Source organism: Cinclus cinclus, chromosome 16 (genome assembly GCF_963662255.1).
Source record: "Cinclus cinclus chromosome 16, bCinCin1.1, whole genome shotgun sequence".
NCBI classification, from domain to species: domain Eukaryota; kingdom Metazoa; phylum Chordata; class Aves; order Passeriformes; family Cinclidae; genus Cinclus; species Cinclus cinclus.
Window position 1 is genome coordinate 4,233,503 of NC_085061.1, and position 18,597 is coordinate 4,252,099.

General features: G+C 51.7%; 1 protein-coding gene across 2 annotated transcripts; it reads right to left on the bottom strand.

Annotated features, from left to right (window-relative positions):
* Nucleotides 1-1,287: 1,287 nt before the first annotated feature.
* Nucleotides 1,288-9,458, bottom strand: AMZ1 (archaelysin family metallopeptidase 1). 2 transcript variants are annotated; one of them, XM_062503736.1, is made up of 6 exons: nt 9,155-9,458; nt 8,369-8,536; nt 7,381-7,509; nt 6,869-7,032; nt 5,305-5,412; nt 1,288-1,857 (listed from the first exon to the last, which is right to left on the bottom strand). In XM_062503736.1, the coding sequence occupies exons 1-6, from the start codon at nt 9,456-9,458 to the stop codon at nt 1,288-1,290; spliced, it is 1,443 nt and encodes a 480-aa protein (XP_062359720.1). The 2 variants fall into 2 exon arrangements, with proteins under 2 accessions (XP_062359720.1, XP_062359719.1); XM_062503735.1 differs by having other exon boundaries at nt 5,305-5,481.
* Nucleotides 9,459-18,597: the final 9,139 nt, after the last annotated feature.

Genomic DNA, 18,597 nt, shown 5'->3' on the forward strand with positions numbered 1-18,597 from the left:
CCTGCGTGTGTAAATCTCTGGCTTTTTCCTGGTGTCTTCCCGTTATCCTCTTGCTTCCTGCTCCAGAATCGCTCTGATGGGGTGCGGCTGTCACAGCGCACAGGGCAAGCGCTCCGGAAAACCAAAGCTGTTGCTTCCTCGGAGGGAAACTTCCTCTCCCTTGTCCGAGCTGCACTGCATCTGATCCTACCTGCTGGTATTTTTAGACAGGAGAAATCTGGAGCTCAGCCATGAGCTGTGGGAGCGTTATCAGTGCTCAGGGCTGAGGGAACAGGGGATGGAGAGGGGTCAGCCTTCCCCTGGCAGGAGCAAAGAACACATCGGCCTCTTGAGCTCCGGCTATAAATAGCCGGGAGGAACAGAGAGGAGCAGCGTGCCCTGGCTATGGGAAGGGAGGCTCTGGCTCTGCTGTTCTGGGTGCCAGCACAGCTCAGTGTCCTGCTCAGTGGGTGCCTTACAGAGCAGGGAAGAGGGAAGGGCCAGGGTGGTAAATTCCCAAGGCAGAAAGAGGAATGCACTTGTGGTTCCCCCTTTTACATTAATAGTCAGTGAGTCTGTGAATGTTTCCAAAGGTTTCCTCTCCTGTGCCAATCTACAGAGGATGTGAGTTGTTCCAGCTCACGCTCCAAGCCTGGCTTTGTTTGAACTGCAGCTCTGGAGATCCTCTTCAGAGTCTGCCAAGAGACAATTGTCAGACTAACGCTGCTCTTTGGGGCAGCCGAGCTGCCAGGGATCTTTCTTCTTTACTCTGTTCCCATCTCCTCTATCTATGAGAGTCCATCAGCCTGGATTGTGCTCCTGTGCTCAGAACAGCCTAAAGCTGATGGGGCAGCGAGGGGCACTCTGAGTGTTTGCGAGGGGGAGAGGAGAGGGAGAAATCTCATCTGTGCCTGGGATTGAGGTGCTAAGCAGAGAAGAGCTCGTTGTGTCGGGAGCTGCCCTGCTTTAATTTGCGTCTCTCTGTTCAGGTGGGCCAAGATCCTGTGTGAGCATGTTCAGTCTTTAGTGGGGACCCGGCTGATGTCTTCCTGGCCAGCCTCAGACCAAGAAAATAAAAGCACCTACATGGGACTTGAGGTGCGTGTGAGGTGGTGATGTCATTTAGACCAGCGCAGGAAAAACCCTTAGAGAACTAATCACATCAAAACTGTGTTAGCAATCTCAGAAAACAAAACATCTTTTATTCCTGGGGGAGTTGCTCTTTCTCTGAGACAGCAACAGCTTGGGGTGAGGAAGGCTGGCAGCCAGGCAGTGACATGAGCAAAGCTGGCCCAAGGCAGCCCCAGCCTAATTGTCCTCCCACCGCCAGCGATGAGGGGATGATTCCCCTTTGGACAGTTTTCTGGAACTCAGCTTCCTCCTCAAGGAGGAAAATTTGTCTCCAAGAACTTTGCGTAGCCCCGTGCTGTCCCTAGCAAAGGGCAGGTCCTTCCTCATGGCAGGCAGCTGGCCTGTAAACATTTCCCACTTAGCCAGGGCATCCACGGTCTTGTCCACCTGAGCCAGTTCCTCCTCAGAGACGTTCCTCTCCAGGGCAGCAATGCACATCTCCAGCCACAGCTCGTAATCCTTGATGGTGTCCGTGGCCTTGGTGTGTGCAGGGGGCCGGGGCTGGCTCGGAGCCTCTGGCAGTGAGCTTGGCTGCTCGTCCTGCTCCAGCTCTGGCCCCAGGGACAGGCCCTGGCTGCAGGTGTCAGGAGTCAGCGGCTCGGACAGGGAGGTCACGGCCTCGGAGTCGTTCTCGCAGCACATCCCAGAGTCGGAGCTGAACGGCAGGATGTCCTCTGAGGCCGACAGCTCTGCTGACTCCTGCCTCGGCCACGTGGACAGCACGGTCTGTGTCCAAGCATAGAGCTTCTGTGGTGAGAGGAGAAAGGTTTTGTTGTGGAGGATGAGAGACACCAGCTACACATTTCCCAGTGTTTGCCAGATAAACCTATTTATCTTGGGTGGCTCAGCCACAGCTGCCACGGTCCTTTCTGCCAGACAACGGGTTCAGACAACTCCTGGTGGCCCTATGAAGCAGGAGCTTTTTCTTGTCTCTCATTTTCTTGGACAGTGGCAGAGCTGCCTCCAGACAGATGTGGACTTTATCTGCCCTGTTATTGAAGGTGGCAGGAGAAAACTGCACCAGATCGCTCCCTGCTGTGAATGTGAATGTGATCTGCAGGAGAGGCAAACCAATGCCTCTCCAGAGGAACTGTGTCATTATAAAAATCCTGAGATAGTGGTGAAGAATTGTGTTTCATCACGTTAATTCCTGTGGTAACATGCATTTTATTCCCAAGCATAGCTCTTCCCCTCCTGAGCTGAAATGAACCAGTGGGAAGGCAGACTCTAGGAAAGAATTAATGAGAGGGAAATGTCTGAGACAATTCCCTTTTTAAATATTAACTGCCACAATGAGGCATATAGCAGGTTGCTCCTGGAACATTTGTTCCTTATGCTTTAGGGAATGAACCACAGTACTCGTGTCATTCCTGGGTAAAAGGTGTGCCTTGTTTCCAGTGTTGAGGTTTTTTGTATGTGTTTTTCAGTTTTTCGTGCTCCTGTGGCCTATTTCTTCAGCTTTACCTTCTGTAGCTCCCAGTGATCCATTTGCAAGGCCCCCAGTTGCTCAGCAGCGACAGGATCAGCCTGGGCTGTCCCCACGGTGTGCCAGGCACAGAGCTGGATCTGTCCCTGCTCAGCTCAGGGGGAGCTGCAGTGCTGGAGGAGCAGGCAGGAGATTCCCAGCCCTTCTCTCAGAGCCCCCCACTGTTCCCTCCCCCTTCCCTTCTCTATTGCTCTCTCTTCAGGCAAGTGACAGAGAGGATAAAGAGCTCAAATTGAGTGGGTGGGAGAAATCAGCCCTGCTTCTCATTTCAGTCTGATCATGGAGCCTCGGGGAAGAATTTGGTACAGGAATAAAATGGACTCTTTCAGTTTAGCTAATCCACCCTGCCCCCTCCCTCTGGGGCAAGAAAAATTGTAAAGGGACAACTTTTCTCCTGCCTCGTCCCACCCCCAGTGGCCCTTCCCTCCCTCTGGTTTTATCCAACAAAGGATCTGGGCTAGTGAAGGGGACATCTAAGCTATTGGAAAGCTGCAAGCAGCCCGTGATTTTGTAATGGCTCTAAATTCCCAAGAATAGTCAATCTGGGAAGGAATCCCAATTGCTATTTAGTCCAATTCCCAAGAATTAAAAAGACTGTGGAGATGTGGATTTTCCAGCAGTTCATTTGAGTTATTCAAGGCAAAAAAAAAAAAAATATATAAAAGATATGATCGACTCAGGATCACTACCTGAATTCCCAGAATCTCTTCAGTCTCTCTCATCCTTTGGGTGGCTTATTCATTTGAACTTTAGGTGGGTTTGAAGGGCTGCAGCCTCTTATGTTCTCCTGTTTAACCAGGAAGGAATGAGCTCTGTGTGGGTTTTGTTTACCTGCAGGCAAGAGCAGCTGAAGTGGATGTCCTTCCCAAGGATGTCACTAAGACCTGCTGTCTGTATGTGTGTGGCCACTGCAAACTCATCCAGCCACCACATGAGGACAGCCTGGGATGCTGCACAAGCAGCAGGTGGAAGTGTGGAAATGTTGATTGTGGTGGGGAAACACCAGGACAATTAACTTGCTTTCAGGTTTCAAGATGACTCATGCTGGAATAAGCAGCTGGAATAAAAAATGGAGTGTGGTTCTGAGCGCAACTCAGATAAATGAGCTGAGGGGCTCTTTTGAGGGGCATAAGGACTGGTTTCCTGCCCCACGTGCCCCTCTGCCCCAAACCATGTCTCAGTTGCAAATCTGCTCAGTGTTACCTGCTGCTGCCGAGGCACAGCTTGTTTCTGGCATTTCCTGTGGTTATTGTGAGTGTCTGAAGCTGTTTTGTGGCAGGTGGGGATCTGTGATAGTTTTCCAGGAGGAAATGTGACTTCAGATTTAACATGCTTGGCAAGTTAACTTTGCTCTCTGTTATTGTCTCGAAATGCTTTCTGCTCTCTTCTGTCAGGTTCCTTAACTATTTAATTCATCTCTGGCATTTATGTCTCCTCTCCACATTATGGCAAAGCCTCTTACAGAGATTATCACAACTCTTACACCAGCTTGTACTGTATCTAGTTGAGCTTTGCCTTCTGGAGGAAGCAGATGTGACATTTGGCAAGTGCATCATTCCTTCAGTTTTGTGTTCCCTGTCACCAGAGGATGCTGAGCCAATTACAGTATCTGCTGCAGGTGCAAAGGCAAAAATGTTTCTAGAAAAGATTAATGCAATTGGCAGTTATCTTCTAGAAATCACTGGCTGGATGCTGACAGGCTGGGTGTTTAAATAAAGCAGAATTTATTCTTCTGGTGGTCTGGGCAATTTAGACACCTTTCAGACAGCACTAGGGACCAAACAGCCACAGAGTCAGACAAGGGTCTGGCAGCACAGCAGGTAAGTAGAAAAACCACAAAAAAAATGTGTGTTTCCCCACACTCTTTGCCATGCTTCTGTGTGTCTGATTCCACACTGAATGAAACTAGAGGCATCTCTTTTCTCATTCTGCTCGTATCTTGTTACAAATACAACCCACAGACTTTAAAATAGGCAGCTGTGGAAAATCCTGCCTCTGAATATGATATGTGTCAGACAGGAATCAAAACCAGGGAGAAGATGGGTGCTGAGTGAGAATATTATATCTAATTCACCAACCATTTGTCTACTGAATCCTGTTTTTTAGACAGCAGAGGTAGAAAAACTAAGAGTGTGTTAAGCTAAGCACTGTTCCTGATCTAAATGTGGTGTTAGCAGTAGTATGGATGGGAGAGAAGAGATAAAAGATGAGTCTGGGACCCTCCACATATTTGAGGTAATAATTTGGGTTCCTTTCTCATAAATTTAAACAGAGGAACTGCAGCAAAGTACACACATAATGTTTCCTCCATGTTCCCAGCAGCCTCAGAGAGGCAAAAATGCAGGGTGGCACAGGAAAGGGTGTAGCTGTGGGAATCCCTGCACTCACTGCTGCTCCTGCCTGCAATCTACCTGCCCTCCCCACCTCGTTTTTGGGAGTAGGAAAGCAGGGTTGGACTGTGGCAGTGTCCCTTGGGAAGAGCCAAAAGCCCTGGAGCTTGTGGAAAGTGCTTTATTGGTCAGAGCCTGTGTAGAACACCCCAGTGTTCAGGTGTGAGCTGCTGCCACAGCACCTTGCAGTGAGAGCTCCTGAACTCTCCTGAAATCTCCTGCCTTCACCACGCTGCTGCAGCACCTTCAGTGCTGGGCTTTGGGCTGAGCCACCTGTCCCTGTCCCTGTCCCTGCTCCAGGAGGGGACTGGGGCTCACCCTGTAGCGCTCGATGAGTTTGAAGCCCACGACGTGCTGCAGCTTCCTCAGGCAGATGGGGCAGGGCTCCAGGGGCCGCAGCAGGGCCTCGTCCAAGCTCAGGGCACCCTGCATGATGCACTGCAGCCAGCGGCACGTCCCCAGCCCCATCAGGTGGCAGATCTCGTGACAGGTCACCTTTCAGGGAAGCAAAGATCACAGCAGTGCGTGGTCATTCCTGTTTCCGCTGCCCCCTCCTCTTCCTCCTCTGCTGTTCCACCTTCCCTGCTCCCTGGCAGCCTGACCCGCCTCTTGCTCAGCAATGGCACTCCTCCAGCCTAGGCTTTTCCAAGGTAACAGGAGAACCTGGCTGCCTCTTCCCAGCTCCGTGTTTGTGTTGTGGAGAAGGAGAGGTGGGTGTGGGTGAGGCAGATGTGGGAAGCCCTGTAGGCAGCGTGTTTGGAGCTGTGGGGTAGTGCTGCTGCTCTTCCCCAAGGACAATGTGGTCTTTGGAGATTTTTTTTTGTTGTTTTAGAGTTTTTGTAAGGAGAAAAACCAGTCCCAGTGGGGCCTGAAAAGAGCAGCACAGCCTGTGTGAGAAATGTGCAAGAAGCTGTTGGCAATAACAGATCTGGGTCCTTCCAGAACAGACTCCATTAGCTTTTGTGCCAAAGCAAAAAACTGAGCTGGAGTCAGATGGCCAAGCATGACTGCCTTGGGAGCTGGCAGCTGTGGAAAGGCTGAAGATGGAGGATTCCTCTCCTTCTCCCATTCCCACTTAATATCATTTGTAATTATTACAGAAAGAGACCTCAAACTAGAAAATCCTGAGCAAATACCAGGGAAGCAAAGGGAAATGGCTTTGACAGCTTTGGGAGGAATACTGGAAGCAGAGCTGGAATATGGCAGATGTTGGGATGAGGAAGGACAGCACTCACGAAGAGGATGTGTTGAAGGTGAGGGTAGTTTAAGGGCATCTGCATATAAATAGAAGTGCAAACTTGGCTGAGGTATTATTCTCATCCATCCATGTAACAGGTCTGGCACAGGGACCCCTCCCCTCACAGATGCCAATGTCTGAGGAGGACAGTCACCCTTTGCAGCTATCCATTAGTTACACACACCACCACCAGATATTCTGATTAACCTCCAAATACTCTAACAGCCCTGCTGGGCCTGACAGGAAAAATACACAGGATTACCCAAGCATGAGCCTAGGAGCTGGGCAGGGTTGTTTCAGTGCCTCTCTGTGACACAACCTGGTTTAGTGGAAGGTGTCCCTGCCCGTGGTAGGGATTTGGGACAAGGTGGTCTTTAAGGTCCCTTCCAACCCAAACCATTCTGTGATTCTGAGGCAAGTCCTGCAGCCTCCCCATAACTGATGTTGTTATTTGCTCCAGTGGTGAGGGGAGTAGGAGTTGTCCATGCAGTGTCCTAAAATGCAAGCTCTTTATGTCTGAATTCAGTGTGGACTTAGCTGTGGTTGTCTGTGCTCCTGGGAGCAGTCTCATGGCTGCTTCCTCGGCCTGAAATATTTAACCCTACACAGGAAGAAATAGAGGGTGCAGGAGGTTGCTGGTCCTACCTTACAGCACTGGACCATCTCCTGGGCACTGAACTGCAGGGTACGGTCTCTGCCCTCCTTGCTGACTTCACACAGCTCTTCCTTCTGCCTGGGTGGGTTCAAGCTGCTACAGCCAGCCTGGGGGAAATCCCCAGAAAACCTGGCAAAGCTGCAGACTCCCACTTCTGTAAAGAGAGGGGAGTACAAGTCAGGCATCTGCTGTTTTACAACTGTCTCTCACCTTAGGCAGCGTGAAAATACAGCTGTGGGAGCAGCAGCATGAAAATACAGCTGAGCACACAGGGTGTGATGAGACCCACTCCCCAAAAGGTTCGAATCACCTCAGTTACCTCTGTCTGGATCAGGAACCCTGATCCCCCTAATTTCACTTTGGGAAAACCTAGATCCTCTTACCAGGGAATAGCATGTTAAGGATAAGATTTGGCTATTCCAGTCTCACAAGGAAGAGCTTTTTGGTACAGTACTCCCTTATTCACACACTGTCCTAAATCACCATGGGACACCAATCCCACCTTGTCCTGGCAGAAATTTGCTGAATGTGAAGCTCCAGGTCTCACATGGGTAAAGGTCCAGCAGGGTAAGTCCAAGGACACACAGTGCATCCATGGGCTTGTTGTTCTTCAGGAAATTCAGGATCCCATCTGGACAAATACAAGAGAGATATTCATTTAAATGAAAAATCCCTGGAAGGCATGGAGCCAGAATTTCTGCTGCTAATGGGGAGGAAGATGTAATCCAAGCTCACAGGCAGGCAGAGCTGCTGGATTCATCATCTCAGGCTGAGAAACATGGCTGTGTAGCTCAACCCTCAAGTCACTTCGGAAGTGGTGCTGAGCACACAGTTAAAGCAAAGCAGAGATGCTGGTGAATTCAGTACTAACCCGTGGAAATGAGCACCTGGGAGCAGAATTTCCCTACAGGCATTTCAGAAGTGAGCTGGAACAGCCCCAGGGCTGCAGTGCCGGGTCTGTGCTGAGCAGGTGCTGCCTATGGTACCTGCAAATATCTCATTCCAGGTGGATGTTTGTGCAGTGTGAGTTTGGCATCTGGCAAGCCCAGTGCCCTGGACAACTGTGTGACACTTGAACCCAAATTTCCTATCATGAAAGGCCTGTGAGTTCCCCCCCTGCACCACCCAGGCCAATAATGTACTTTGGCTCTAGACAGGGGATGGGAGAACTCAAATTCCACCAAATCAACAGAGCTTCCCTGCAGAGCTGATCCCATCTCTTTGCAAAGCTGGACCTAAACATAATAGCACCGAAAAATACAAACAGCAGAGGAAAATATGATGAAAGTCACTTTGTTTTTCATTCCTGTTTCCAGCCTCAAAGCTCTGGACTTTCCATGGGAACAGGATTTCTGCCTTTTCACTCCCTTCCTCATCCCCTCCCAGCTCAGGCAATGAAGGGCTGTGTCAGGCATTTCCTAAGGGAGAGCTGGTGCCTGTGTGCCAGGCTGGTGTCTTAGTGGGCTCCCTGCTGCCAGGTCCTTCCTCACCTGCGTGGAGCTGCACCCTGTCCGAGTCCCGGCTGTGGCGGAAGCAGCAGTGAATGGAAGAGACAGGGATGGAGGGAAGGCACTTCACACGCAGACCCAGGAAGAAAGACTCCACACAGCTCTGGAGGGAATCCAGCAGTGAGAGCCCAGCGGGTCCTTCAATTAAATCTGAGGAGAGAAGCTCTGTTACCACTCCCTTAAAGCCAGGGTGAACAATAGGGTCTGAAGGGGTTTCGTGGCACCGGACACAGCGACTGGGGAGGGGCAGGCTGGTTCATTCTGGAGTTAAGTGCTTACTCTGGGGTGTGGTGGACACCTCTGGATGGTTATGGATATAGAGGAGAAGAGAGGTCTTTCTTTCTGAGAGGTCGCTCAAGGCATTAGTACGCTCTCATTAGCAGAGCAGATGTGCTGGAAGGTTGTCTCCTGTTTAAGTTGTGCAGAATGATTAAGGTGGGAACGGGTGGCTGTGTTTAATGAACCATCAGAGACAGACCTCCAGAAATGCTGGTTTTTCCAGTATTCTTTCATACTTAGATATACATATATGCATAAATTCATAGCAAGCCTCACCCAGGGGCACACATAACCATTTATATGGCAGGTCTAGAACTGTGGCTTGTGACTCTGGACTGGGGGCATGTCAGAACCTTGCCTGTTACACTTGTCTTTGCTATGGCCATTGCCTTTGCAGGTGAGTCCGTAGAGGAGTGTGTTAGCAGCCCTCAACGCCACCCACCGCCCTCCTGTGTCTCTCCAGGCAGCCCAGTGAAGATCCTCCATTACCTATAGGCTGCAGGTAAATATGCTTTCGACAGAAGTTCTGCTTCCTCCTCAGCATGGCGTGGTAGAAGGTCTCAAAGTCCTCGGGGGCATCGGGGTGGCTGAGCAGCCAGTCGAAGGCGGTGCGGATGAGCAGCGTGCAGAACAGCGTGCGCTGGGGGTTGTATGCCTCAGACAGGAACAGCTTCTCTGCCCTGGAGAAAGCCTTGGCATAGAGCTCCTGCAGCACGGGGTCCGTGGAGATGAGCGCGTCCTTCAGAGCGCGGGGCCCGAAGCTGAACTCCTGGGCATGCTTGCACTGCAGCATGGCGGGGCACCGGCCTGCAGGAGGGGACAGGGCCATCAGCACCCAGTGCAGGAGGGGACACGGCCATCAGCAGCCAGTACAGGAGGGGACAGGGCCATCAGCAGCCAGTGCAGGAGGGGACAGGGCAATCAGCACCCACTGCAGGAGGGGACACGGCCATCAGCAGCCAGTGCAGATGGGGACAGGGCCATCAGCACCCAGTGCAGGAGGGGACAGGGCCATCAGCAGCCAGTGCAGGAGGGGACAGGGCAATCAGCACCCAGTGCAGGAGGGGACACGGCCATCAGCACCCAGTGCAGGAGGGGACAGGGCAATCAGCACCCAGTGCAGGAGGGGACAGGGCAATCAGCACCCAGTGCAGATGGGGACACGGCCATCAGCAGCCAGTGCAGATGGGGACAGGGCCATCAGCACACAGTGCAGGAGGGGACAGGGCCATCAGCACCCAGTGCAGGAGGGGACACGGCCATCAGCACCCAGTGCAGGAGGGGACAGGGCCATCAGCACCCAGTGCAGGAGGGGACAGGGCCATCAGCACCCAGTGCAGATGGGGACAGGGCCATCAGCACCCAGTGCAGGAGGGGACACGGCCATCAGCACCCAGTGCAGGAGGGGACAGGGCCATCAGCACACAGTGCAGGAGGGGACACGGCCATCAGCACCCAGTGCAGGAGGGGACAGGGCCATCAGCACCCAGTGCAGGAGGGGACAGGGCCATCAGCACCCAGTGCAGATGGGGACAGGGCCATCAGCACCCAGTGCAGGAGGGGACACGGCCATCAGCACCCAGTGCAGGAGGGGACAGGGCAATCAGCACCCACTGCAGGAGGGGACAGGGCCATCAGCACCCACTGCAGGAGGGGACAGGGCAATCAGCACCCAGTGCAGGAGGGGACAGGGCAATCAGCACCCAGTGCAGATGGGGACACGGCCATCAGCAGCCAGTGCAGATGGGGACAGGGCCATCAGCACACAGTGCAGGAGGGGACAGGGCCATCAGCACCCAGTGCAGGAGGGGACACGGCCATCAGCACCCAGTGCAGGAGGGGACAGGGCAATCAGCACCCAGTGCAGGAGGGGACACGGCCATCAGCAGCCAGTGCAGATGGGGACAGGGCCATCAGCACCCAGTGCAGGAGGGGACAGGGCCATCAGCAGCCAGTGCAGATGGGGACAGGGCCATCAGCAGCCAGTGCAGGAGGGGACACGGCCATCAGCAGCTGGCCTCACCAAGCACAAGGAACACCCTCACCCTGCCCTGAGCAGTGTGTGCCAATCCCAGCTGTAGGCTTTGGTGGGATGCTACAAACACTGCCCACTGCGCTGGCCTGGAGCCCTACACTTGGTGTGGGAATGGCTGTTGTGGGTTCTTCACATCCCTGACAGTGTCACTGGCTCAGGGACCCTGTGCCAGGAGATGGTGCTCAAGAATGCACAGCCCCAAAATGCTGCTGGGTGTCTGGAGTAAGTCTGATGGCTTGACTGTCTTGGGGGCTTTTTGGTGCTCTATCCTGAGGACCCAACAAGATGGGAACTATCTCTGAGTGTTGTGTAACTGGTCACACTGGACCTTGAAGGATGGAAAGGTGGTGCTCCTATTTGCTTGGGATAAACCACACTCCTTGGAATAGGTCCATGTCAGGATATTGGTCTTTATCTGAAAATCAGAAGCCTAAACTTCTGATTTATCTGACACCAGTGCAAGCAGCTGTTCTCTGGTGACAATTTCCTCTGACACCTTTTAATCCTGGTATTAACCCAGGGCCTTTGCTGGCTCCCAGTGCTGTTGTCAGACTGCAGGATTTGGGGGGGTCTGCCCAGCAAAGGTTGGACTTGCTGTGAGAGGCTTACGTGTGCTGGTGGTGCCTCTCTAGCAGGACATGCTCGGGCCCATTGCCATCATGTCCCTTCATGAACAGCTTCATGTCACTTTGTGTTAGCATCAGCAGCATTGGGGATGATGTCAAGTGGTAAATAAAGAGCAAATGAAAGCCTGCAGCACAAAGAAACTAATTTGGAGCATCCTAGAAACATCTTCTCCAGGGTCCTTTGTAAGGCTGGTGTTCCCCAAAGCTGCAGAAGTCAAGCACCTATTTCCCACTGCAGTTCATGCACCTGGGGAGGTGCCAGTGAACACCTTGGGGAGAGGGAAGAAAAAGAGGGAACGAAGCACAGCCCCTGTGACTAATCCATGTCTGGTCTTTTCCTTTTTGTAATGAGATCATCCCAAGCAGAACTGGAGCATTTTTGAGCAGTGCTTTGGGCTTTTCTCTTACCACAGGTAAGTGCTCTGCCTGTTCACAGCAGAATGAGACATTCAGGGGATGTATGCACAAAAGCCCAGGGTTTCTAGGAATAAATGTTACCTTCTTCTGGGAAAGTTCATAGTAACTTAAAAGGAGCCAGAAAAGCTTTCTGGGTGGACACCAAATGTATCAGCTGCTGACCCTCACTGCTCTCCCAGCAGCACTCAACCACAGAATAAAAAAAAAATAGATATTAAATACATTAAGGAGGAACTGGTTACGTCTATAGTTTAAGTAGGTCTGCAGCCTAGTTCTGCCAGGTAAATGGCACTCAGTGGCCCCTGAGGACAGCAATATGATTAAGAAAATTCAATATTTTAAAAAAGTAGTACCAACATGAGCCTCTCCTCAGTTATGTAGAGGTGGTTTGAACTGTAAGAGGAAAGTGGCAGCCCATTAAAATGAAAACTGCATTCCTTTTCATCCAGCCCTTGGGAAGAGCTGTGTATGTATTGGTAGTCCTTAAAAGGGCTCATGGAGTGTGATCTTTTTTGTCTCTAAGGGTGTGTAGCTTGGAGAGGGAGTAGACAAGCAGTTTTCTTTCACTTTTGCAAGCTTTGTATTTCACTCGCATTAAAAGCTGACAGCAGGTGGCATGGGGGATCTGAAGTGCTACAAGGGCCCTAATCCAGTGAAAGTTTAGGAAAAAAAAATCTGGGATACTTTCTCAGCTCTTCTTACTGCCCAAAATTGTCCAAATTGCTCCAGCTGGTTTTTACAGGGAGCGGCAAGAGTTTGTGTGAGGTTGCTCTGCCCTTGGTGACCCAAAACTCTACAGTTCTGACTTGTTTCCAGATTTGAGAGGCCAAAGTGAGAGTCTGACCCCAGCAGGTCATCAGGAGTTTTGCCTTGGATTCAGGTGAAGATAGGCATTTTCCTAATGGGTGAGATTTCACTTGTTCTGCGCAACCTTTAAATACAAGCATCCTTTTCCTGGTGATTGCAGAATTTTCACTGGGAAACTCTTAGCAATATTCCACTGCCCGAGGATGTGATGCTGTGAGTTGCTGCCTGCCTAGTGCAAGTCAAGAGAGAGACTTTGCACTTGGTCCACGTTGAGACTGATCATGTTAAAGGAGTTGAATCTAAAAATTTCTGGAAGCATGAGCTGCCTTCATTAATGTTTCAGGCAACAACTGGAGTGTTGGTGTGGGGAGGAGGAGCTGGTTAGAAAATAAATGGGTTTTTCTCTGCTGAATGGGAAGCAGCAAAGAGTGGATGTATGTGAGTACAAATACAATGAGTGCACAGTCTTGTGGTAAGTGTTCCCCCCAGGGTCCCTCGTGGAATATAGTGTGAGCCCAAAGCTAAGGGATATACATTGTTCCCTAAAAGGGGACATTGACCCAGCTCCAGACATTCCCAGCTGTGATCATGGGTGTTTTGTGATGTTCCCCATGCCCAAGGGTGCCCGTGTAGACTCTCTAGTGGTTCAAAAGCTCAGGCACAGGAATGCATTTGCAGGAATTCAGTCTGGAATGACATGAGCCTCCTTCTCCTGGAGGGTCTGGCTTTGCTTTCAGCAGAACAGCAGCAACCTCTTACACTCTCCAAATCCAAGACAATAACTCCTCTTTAGTAAGCTTTTCTAAAACTCTTCATTGGAGAAAACGCTTCAGAAAAATTTTATGGACCAGCTTTCGTGATTGAAAAATAAGCTCTTTTACCACGTTAGGCATAGTAGATGTTATTTGTCTTGGTCTAATATATGGATATGGTGTTTCATTAACTGGAGCAGAGCAACAGGGCTTCATAATTTTTAGCTCTTGTGCTGAGAGTGCCTGGTGTACCTCCCTGAGGCAGTCCCTCAGGAGGGAATGGCTCTTTGGCTTGGATAATTTCTTTCCCAACTCAGTTTTTAAGATGGGTGGGGATGAAGAAGTGGAATGCAACCTTCTGCCCTTCAGGTATTTTGGAAGATGTCCTGCTTTTAAACAGGCTGATTTGGCCCCTTGTTCAATGGCAAGATGCAGGACCTGACCAGCAAGTCCTGGGGAGGAGAAAGTAACTCCTTTTGTTTTAAAGGCCAATAATTTGTAGATGCACTTAAGAAAGTGCTTTAAGCAAAACAATAATGTAGAGATCTGCTGCAAGTGGAGACACTCTCCACATCCACTCCCGTGCCACTTTTTACTTTACCATTAAGAAAACATCCTATTCTCAGTACACATTTTGTTGTCCCATCCCACAGCCAGTTGCTAACATTGTAATTTTCCTTAAACCATGAGCACCTGTGTTGGACCATAAGCAGTCCATGAAGGCTGGACCTGATGATCTGGGAGGTCTTTTCCAACCTCAGTGATTCTGTGATACGAAGGAGCAATGTCCCTGTGTGCAGGATGGAACACGTGCCTGTGCTCTGGATCCAAGGGCAGGGAAGGAGCCTGTGCTGGGACATTACACAAATCTATTTACTATGGAATCTGACAGATTTAATTTTTATGGTGAGTGTTTTCACAAGAAACACCTCAAAATCGAGGCTCAGCCTGTGATGCCTGAGCAGTCTGTACACTCCCTTTCCCACAGTAACCTGTTAATGTGCTTCATGTGCAATTCAGGTTACTCATAAATAATTCTCTTTGCAAATCAGACACATATAAATTATTCTCTGTAATTGAAAATTACCTATGAATTATTCTGTTTGTAATTCATGGATATGTCATTTACTCTCTAATTTATTGACATTGCTTTCTTGGATAGATATGCCTGGGGCTGAGAGCAACAGGGTGATTCTCAAAGGCCAAGGCAATATCATACAGTGTGAGTTCATTTGGGGTATTCTGACTAGACAGGGATGGTCTTGTGTGCAAAACTTCCATGTACAGGTCCAGAAAGGGCACTCAGTGCATTATGGATTTATTTGATATTTTATAGAATTTGACCCTAACATTACAGAGATTGTATTTTTTTTCAAGCTGGACATTCTAAAGTTATTTATTCTATAAGTCAACTTGTAAGTAATTTCTAGCTCTGATTCTCCCATGGGTACTGCAGATGCACAGAAGGATTCCCTCTGTTCCCTTCCCCTCTCAACTCTTGTGAAGTATTTGGAGGCAAATTGACTTAACCCAGCTCTTTGGATGTCAAAGGGACATTAGCAGGGTCTCTTAACACTGATTAATTGCCTTTGTTAGGTGCTGTACTGTAAACAAGCAGTGATAGTGCAGAAAATTCATGGCCAGTCAACAGAAATGAAAAGCCCAGAGCAAACATAATGAGCAATAACTAATTATCAACACATGCTCCAGTTGCTTAATAGCTCTTTCCCTGAGACTTGCACTTGGTGTCTGCTACTGCTGCTCCAGGATCATCCCCTCCTTCCCAGTATTGCACCAATGACAGCCTGAAAGCAATTTTCTCAATTTATTTGTTGACGTATATAGGAAGAGATTTTTTTGACTGAGAAGCTCTGCTCCAAATAAAATTCTCACTGGTCCAGCTCCCTCCTTGAGGAGCTCAAGGCAGCCCCTCACACAGACCCAGGCTTTGCCTGCTGAGTAGGCTCAGCTCCTGGGGTCACACAATCTGGGTCACAAATCTGTTTGGCCAGGTTCAGACCTGGTTTTCAGATACTCAGCAGTTTTCAGAATCAATCCCCTCTGCTCACAGAGAAAATCCACTCTGGACCTGCTCAGCCCTCTACTTGCACCCCCATGGAACTCTGGCATCCTCTGTCCACTTGGCATTAAGTGGCCACAAAGCACTGAGTCAGATCTGTGTGTGTTCCAGCCCATAAACTCAGATAAAGCCTTCTCGCCTCACGCAGTGCCCAAAAATATTTGTGTGTACTGTCTCTAGAATGTGTCTGTGGCTCAGAAACAGATGGTCTCAAGAAGAGTCATTCCTGATGCTGTGGAAACCTTCAGAGATTCACACGTGCATTCACCAGGAGGAGAATCTGCTTGTCCTCTTGGAACTGTGATTGATGTGTTACTGCTGCAAGACTCAGTCCTGGAAGTTTGTCCTCCCAGGAATCTGCCTCATTAATTAACTTGGAATGCTGGACCAGTTAGATGGACAGCTCAATAATATGCAAAAAAAAAAAAAAGGTTTGCAAAGTGAAAGACAAGATTTGTTAAGGTCATTAAATACCTAAGATGGAGGCAGATGCTTCCATTTGTCCTTATTTAAATATTCTTATTTAAGTGTTCTTAAGTATTTAAGAACACATACACGTCCACTTTGCCCTTGATTTTATGTTAAAGTCTGCTCTCTCAGTACACTGTGTTTCATTTTAATACGTACTGAGGACATGCATTATCTCTCGTTTCAGCCTTCTCTTCTACAGATTTTATTTATTCTATGCTCGTACTAAGCACTACCCTATTTTTCAGTGTCTACTATTTGAGGCTTTCTAAGTGTCACACAAACATTCATGAACTTCTCTGTGCTATCCTCCAGAAAGTAAGCGGGCAGTATGAGCCTTTCCTCCTCCTCCCCCGCGTCACCCATTTATTCACCATTTTCAGAGTTTTCTCTGTTCATTTAGTCTGGTTCCACTGCCTGTGATGCTTCTCCCGTGCACACATGTGATGAAAGGCTGGCTGTGTTCTCCTTCCCTGGCTCTGACATGAAATAATCCTCCACAATCCGTGTCTGCGTGCTGTGCACTCGCGAACCAGAGAGCCAAAAGCACCGAGCAGCATCTATCAGAGCTGTACAACAAACGTAGCACTGCAGAGATACCCGAGCTCTAATCACTCACAGCTCCAGGCACTCTGCTCTTCATCATACTTGTCTAGACAGACTAAATGGTCTCTGCGCGACAGCCCCGTGTTAGCCAGGAAAGCGGCTGCGTTTTCCATGCGGATGAACTCGCAAACAGGTATGGCTCAGGGTGGCTGTTCCCTGGAGCACGGGCGGTATAAAAAGTGCCTCATCCCGCAGTGAAAAGGCACGGGAACGCGGTGCCTTCTCCTCCCAATACATCAAGTGCTTTTTAAGTGGTGCCGCCAGGTCGGGGATGTTTGTGGGCATTTTACAGCCCAGGAGAAAGAAGGGGCTCCAAGCTATTACCACAGCCAGCATTTCTTTGGGGACACAACGACAGAGCCCCAAACCCACGATTTCCTAGGGGCCGGCTGTGCCCCGGTCACCAGCCAGCGCTGCCGGCCGGAGGGTTGCCGAGTACGAGGCATGTTCTGGAAGGGCTGCAGAAGCAGGTGCTGCTCCTGGGACACCTGAACAACCCCTGGCCCCGGTGATGTGCAAAAAGGGCTAATGATGCTGGTCCCCGGTGCGGGAATCACACGGGAAGGTGTGCAGGGAGGGAACAAGTCCCCCAGCACTCTGGGACGATGCACCGAGCGCGAACAGCGAGCTCAGCCCCCGGCACCGCAAACCCCCGGGAGGATGCAGCGAGAGTGCCCGGGCAGGACCCCCGGAGCCCGTGGGGATGATGCCCAGGATGCAGTCCCTAATCCCCGGCGGGAGATGCCCCGAGGGCGGTCACCAGCCCCCGCAGGGGGATGTCCTAAAGCGTGACCCGCCGCCACCGGGGAAGGATGCCCCGAGTGCGGCCGCCCTCACCGGCGGAGCGATGCCGTCGCCGGGGAAGCGATGCCCATCACCCCGGGAGATGCCCCAGCCCACCGGGGCCACCCGGACCCTTCTTCCCGCCTGGCCGTGCCCTCCCCCGATGAGGCGACCCCGCGACCCCCCCGATCTGCCCGGGGGGACAGGACGGGACTCACCGCCCGCCGGGCCGGGACTGCGGAGGCCGGGAGGAGCGGCAGGGCCGGGGAGCCCGGCTCGGGGCTGGCGAGGCGGAGCGGAGCCCGGCAGAGGCGGCGGCGGCGGCGGCGGCAGCAGCAGCAGCAGCAGCAGCAGCAGTAGGAGGAGGAGGAGGAGGAGGAGGAAGAAAAGGGGGAGCAAAGGGGGGCTCGGCCCCGGTGCCGGCAGCCCGCGGGATTCGCCGAGCGACAGCGCGGAGCCGCCTCCTGCAGGGAGCGGGGCAACCGCCGGGGGGCGCCCGTGGGCAGCGGCAGGACCCGCGGGGGACTGGGGGACAAAGGGGACAGGGGGACAGGGACAGGGATAGGGATAGGACACGGGGATAGGACACGGGGATAGGACACGGGGATAGGGACAGGGACAGGGATAGGGATAGGGACAGGACACGGGGATAGGGACAGGGACTGGGACAGGGATAGGGATAGGGACAGGACACGGGGTTAGGGACAGGGACAGGGATAGGGACAGGAATAGGAATAGGGATAGGGATAGGGACAGGGATAGGGACAGGGACAGGGATAGGGATAGGGACAGGACACGGGGATAGGGACAGGGACTGGGACAGGGATAGGGATAGGGACAGGACACGGGGATAGGGACAGGGACAGGGATAGGGACAGGAATAGGGACAGGACACGGGGATAGGGACAGGGATTGGGATAGGGACAGGGACAGGACACAGGGACAGGGGACAGGGATAGGGACGGGGAACAGGACAGGGGGACAGGGACACGGGGACAGGGACAGGGATTGGGACCGGGACAGGAACAGGACACGGGTGCAGGAGTGACACGGGATCCGGGAGGGGACAGGGCGTGGAGGGACAGGACACGGGGTGCGGGAGCAGATGGAGACTGGGAGCAAGACACGGGGTGCGGGAGCAGATGGAGACTGGGAGCAAGACACGGGGTGCGGGAGCAGATGGAGACTGGGAGCAGGACACGGGGTGCGGGGACAGGACGGGCCCGGGAGCGGCGGGTCCCGCTCGGCTGCCGGAGCCTGGGAGCGCACACAGCCCCCGTTCGGGGACGCGCATTCCCGAAGGGGCCGGGGCTGAGCAGAGCGGCAGGGCCGGGGGTGGAAGCCCTTTAATCTGTGCT

Excerpts from the sequence above, each read along its gene's own strand:
- AMZ1 (XM_062503735.1), bottom strand. The coding sequence starts at position 9,458 with ATGCTGCAGTGCAAGCATGCCCAGGAGTTCAGCTTCGGGCCCCGCGCT. Across the intron at positions 7,033-7,380 it reads CAAATTTCTGCCAGGACAAG|AAGTGGGAGTCTGCAGCTTT; the intron begins GTGGGATTGGTG and ends CTCTCTTTACAG. Across the intron at positions 5,482-6,868 it reads AGATGGTCCAGTGCTGTAAG|GTGACCTGTCACGAGATCTG; the intron begins GTAGGACCAGCA and ends CTTCCCTGAAAG.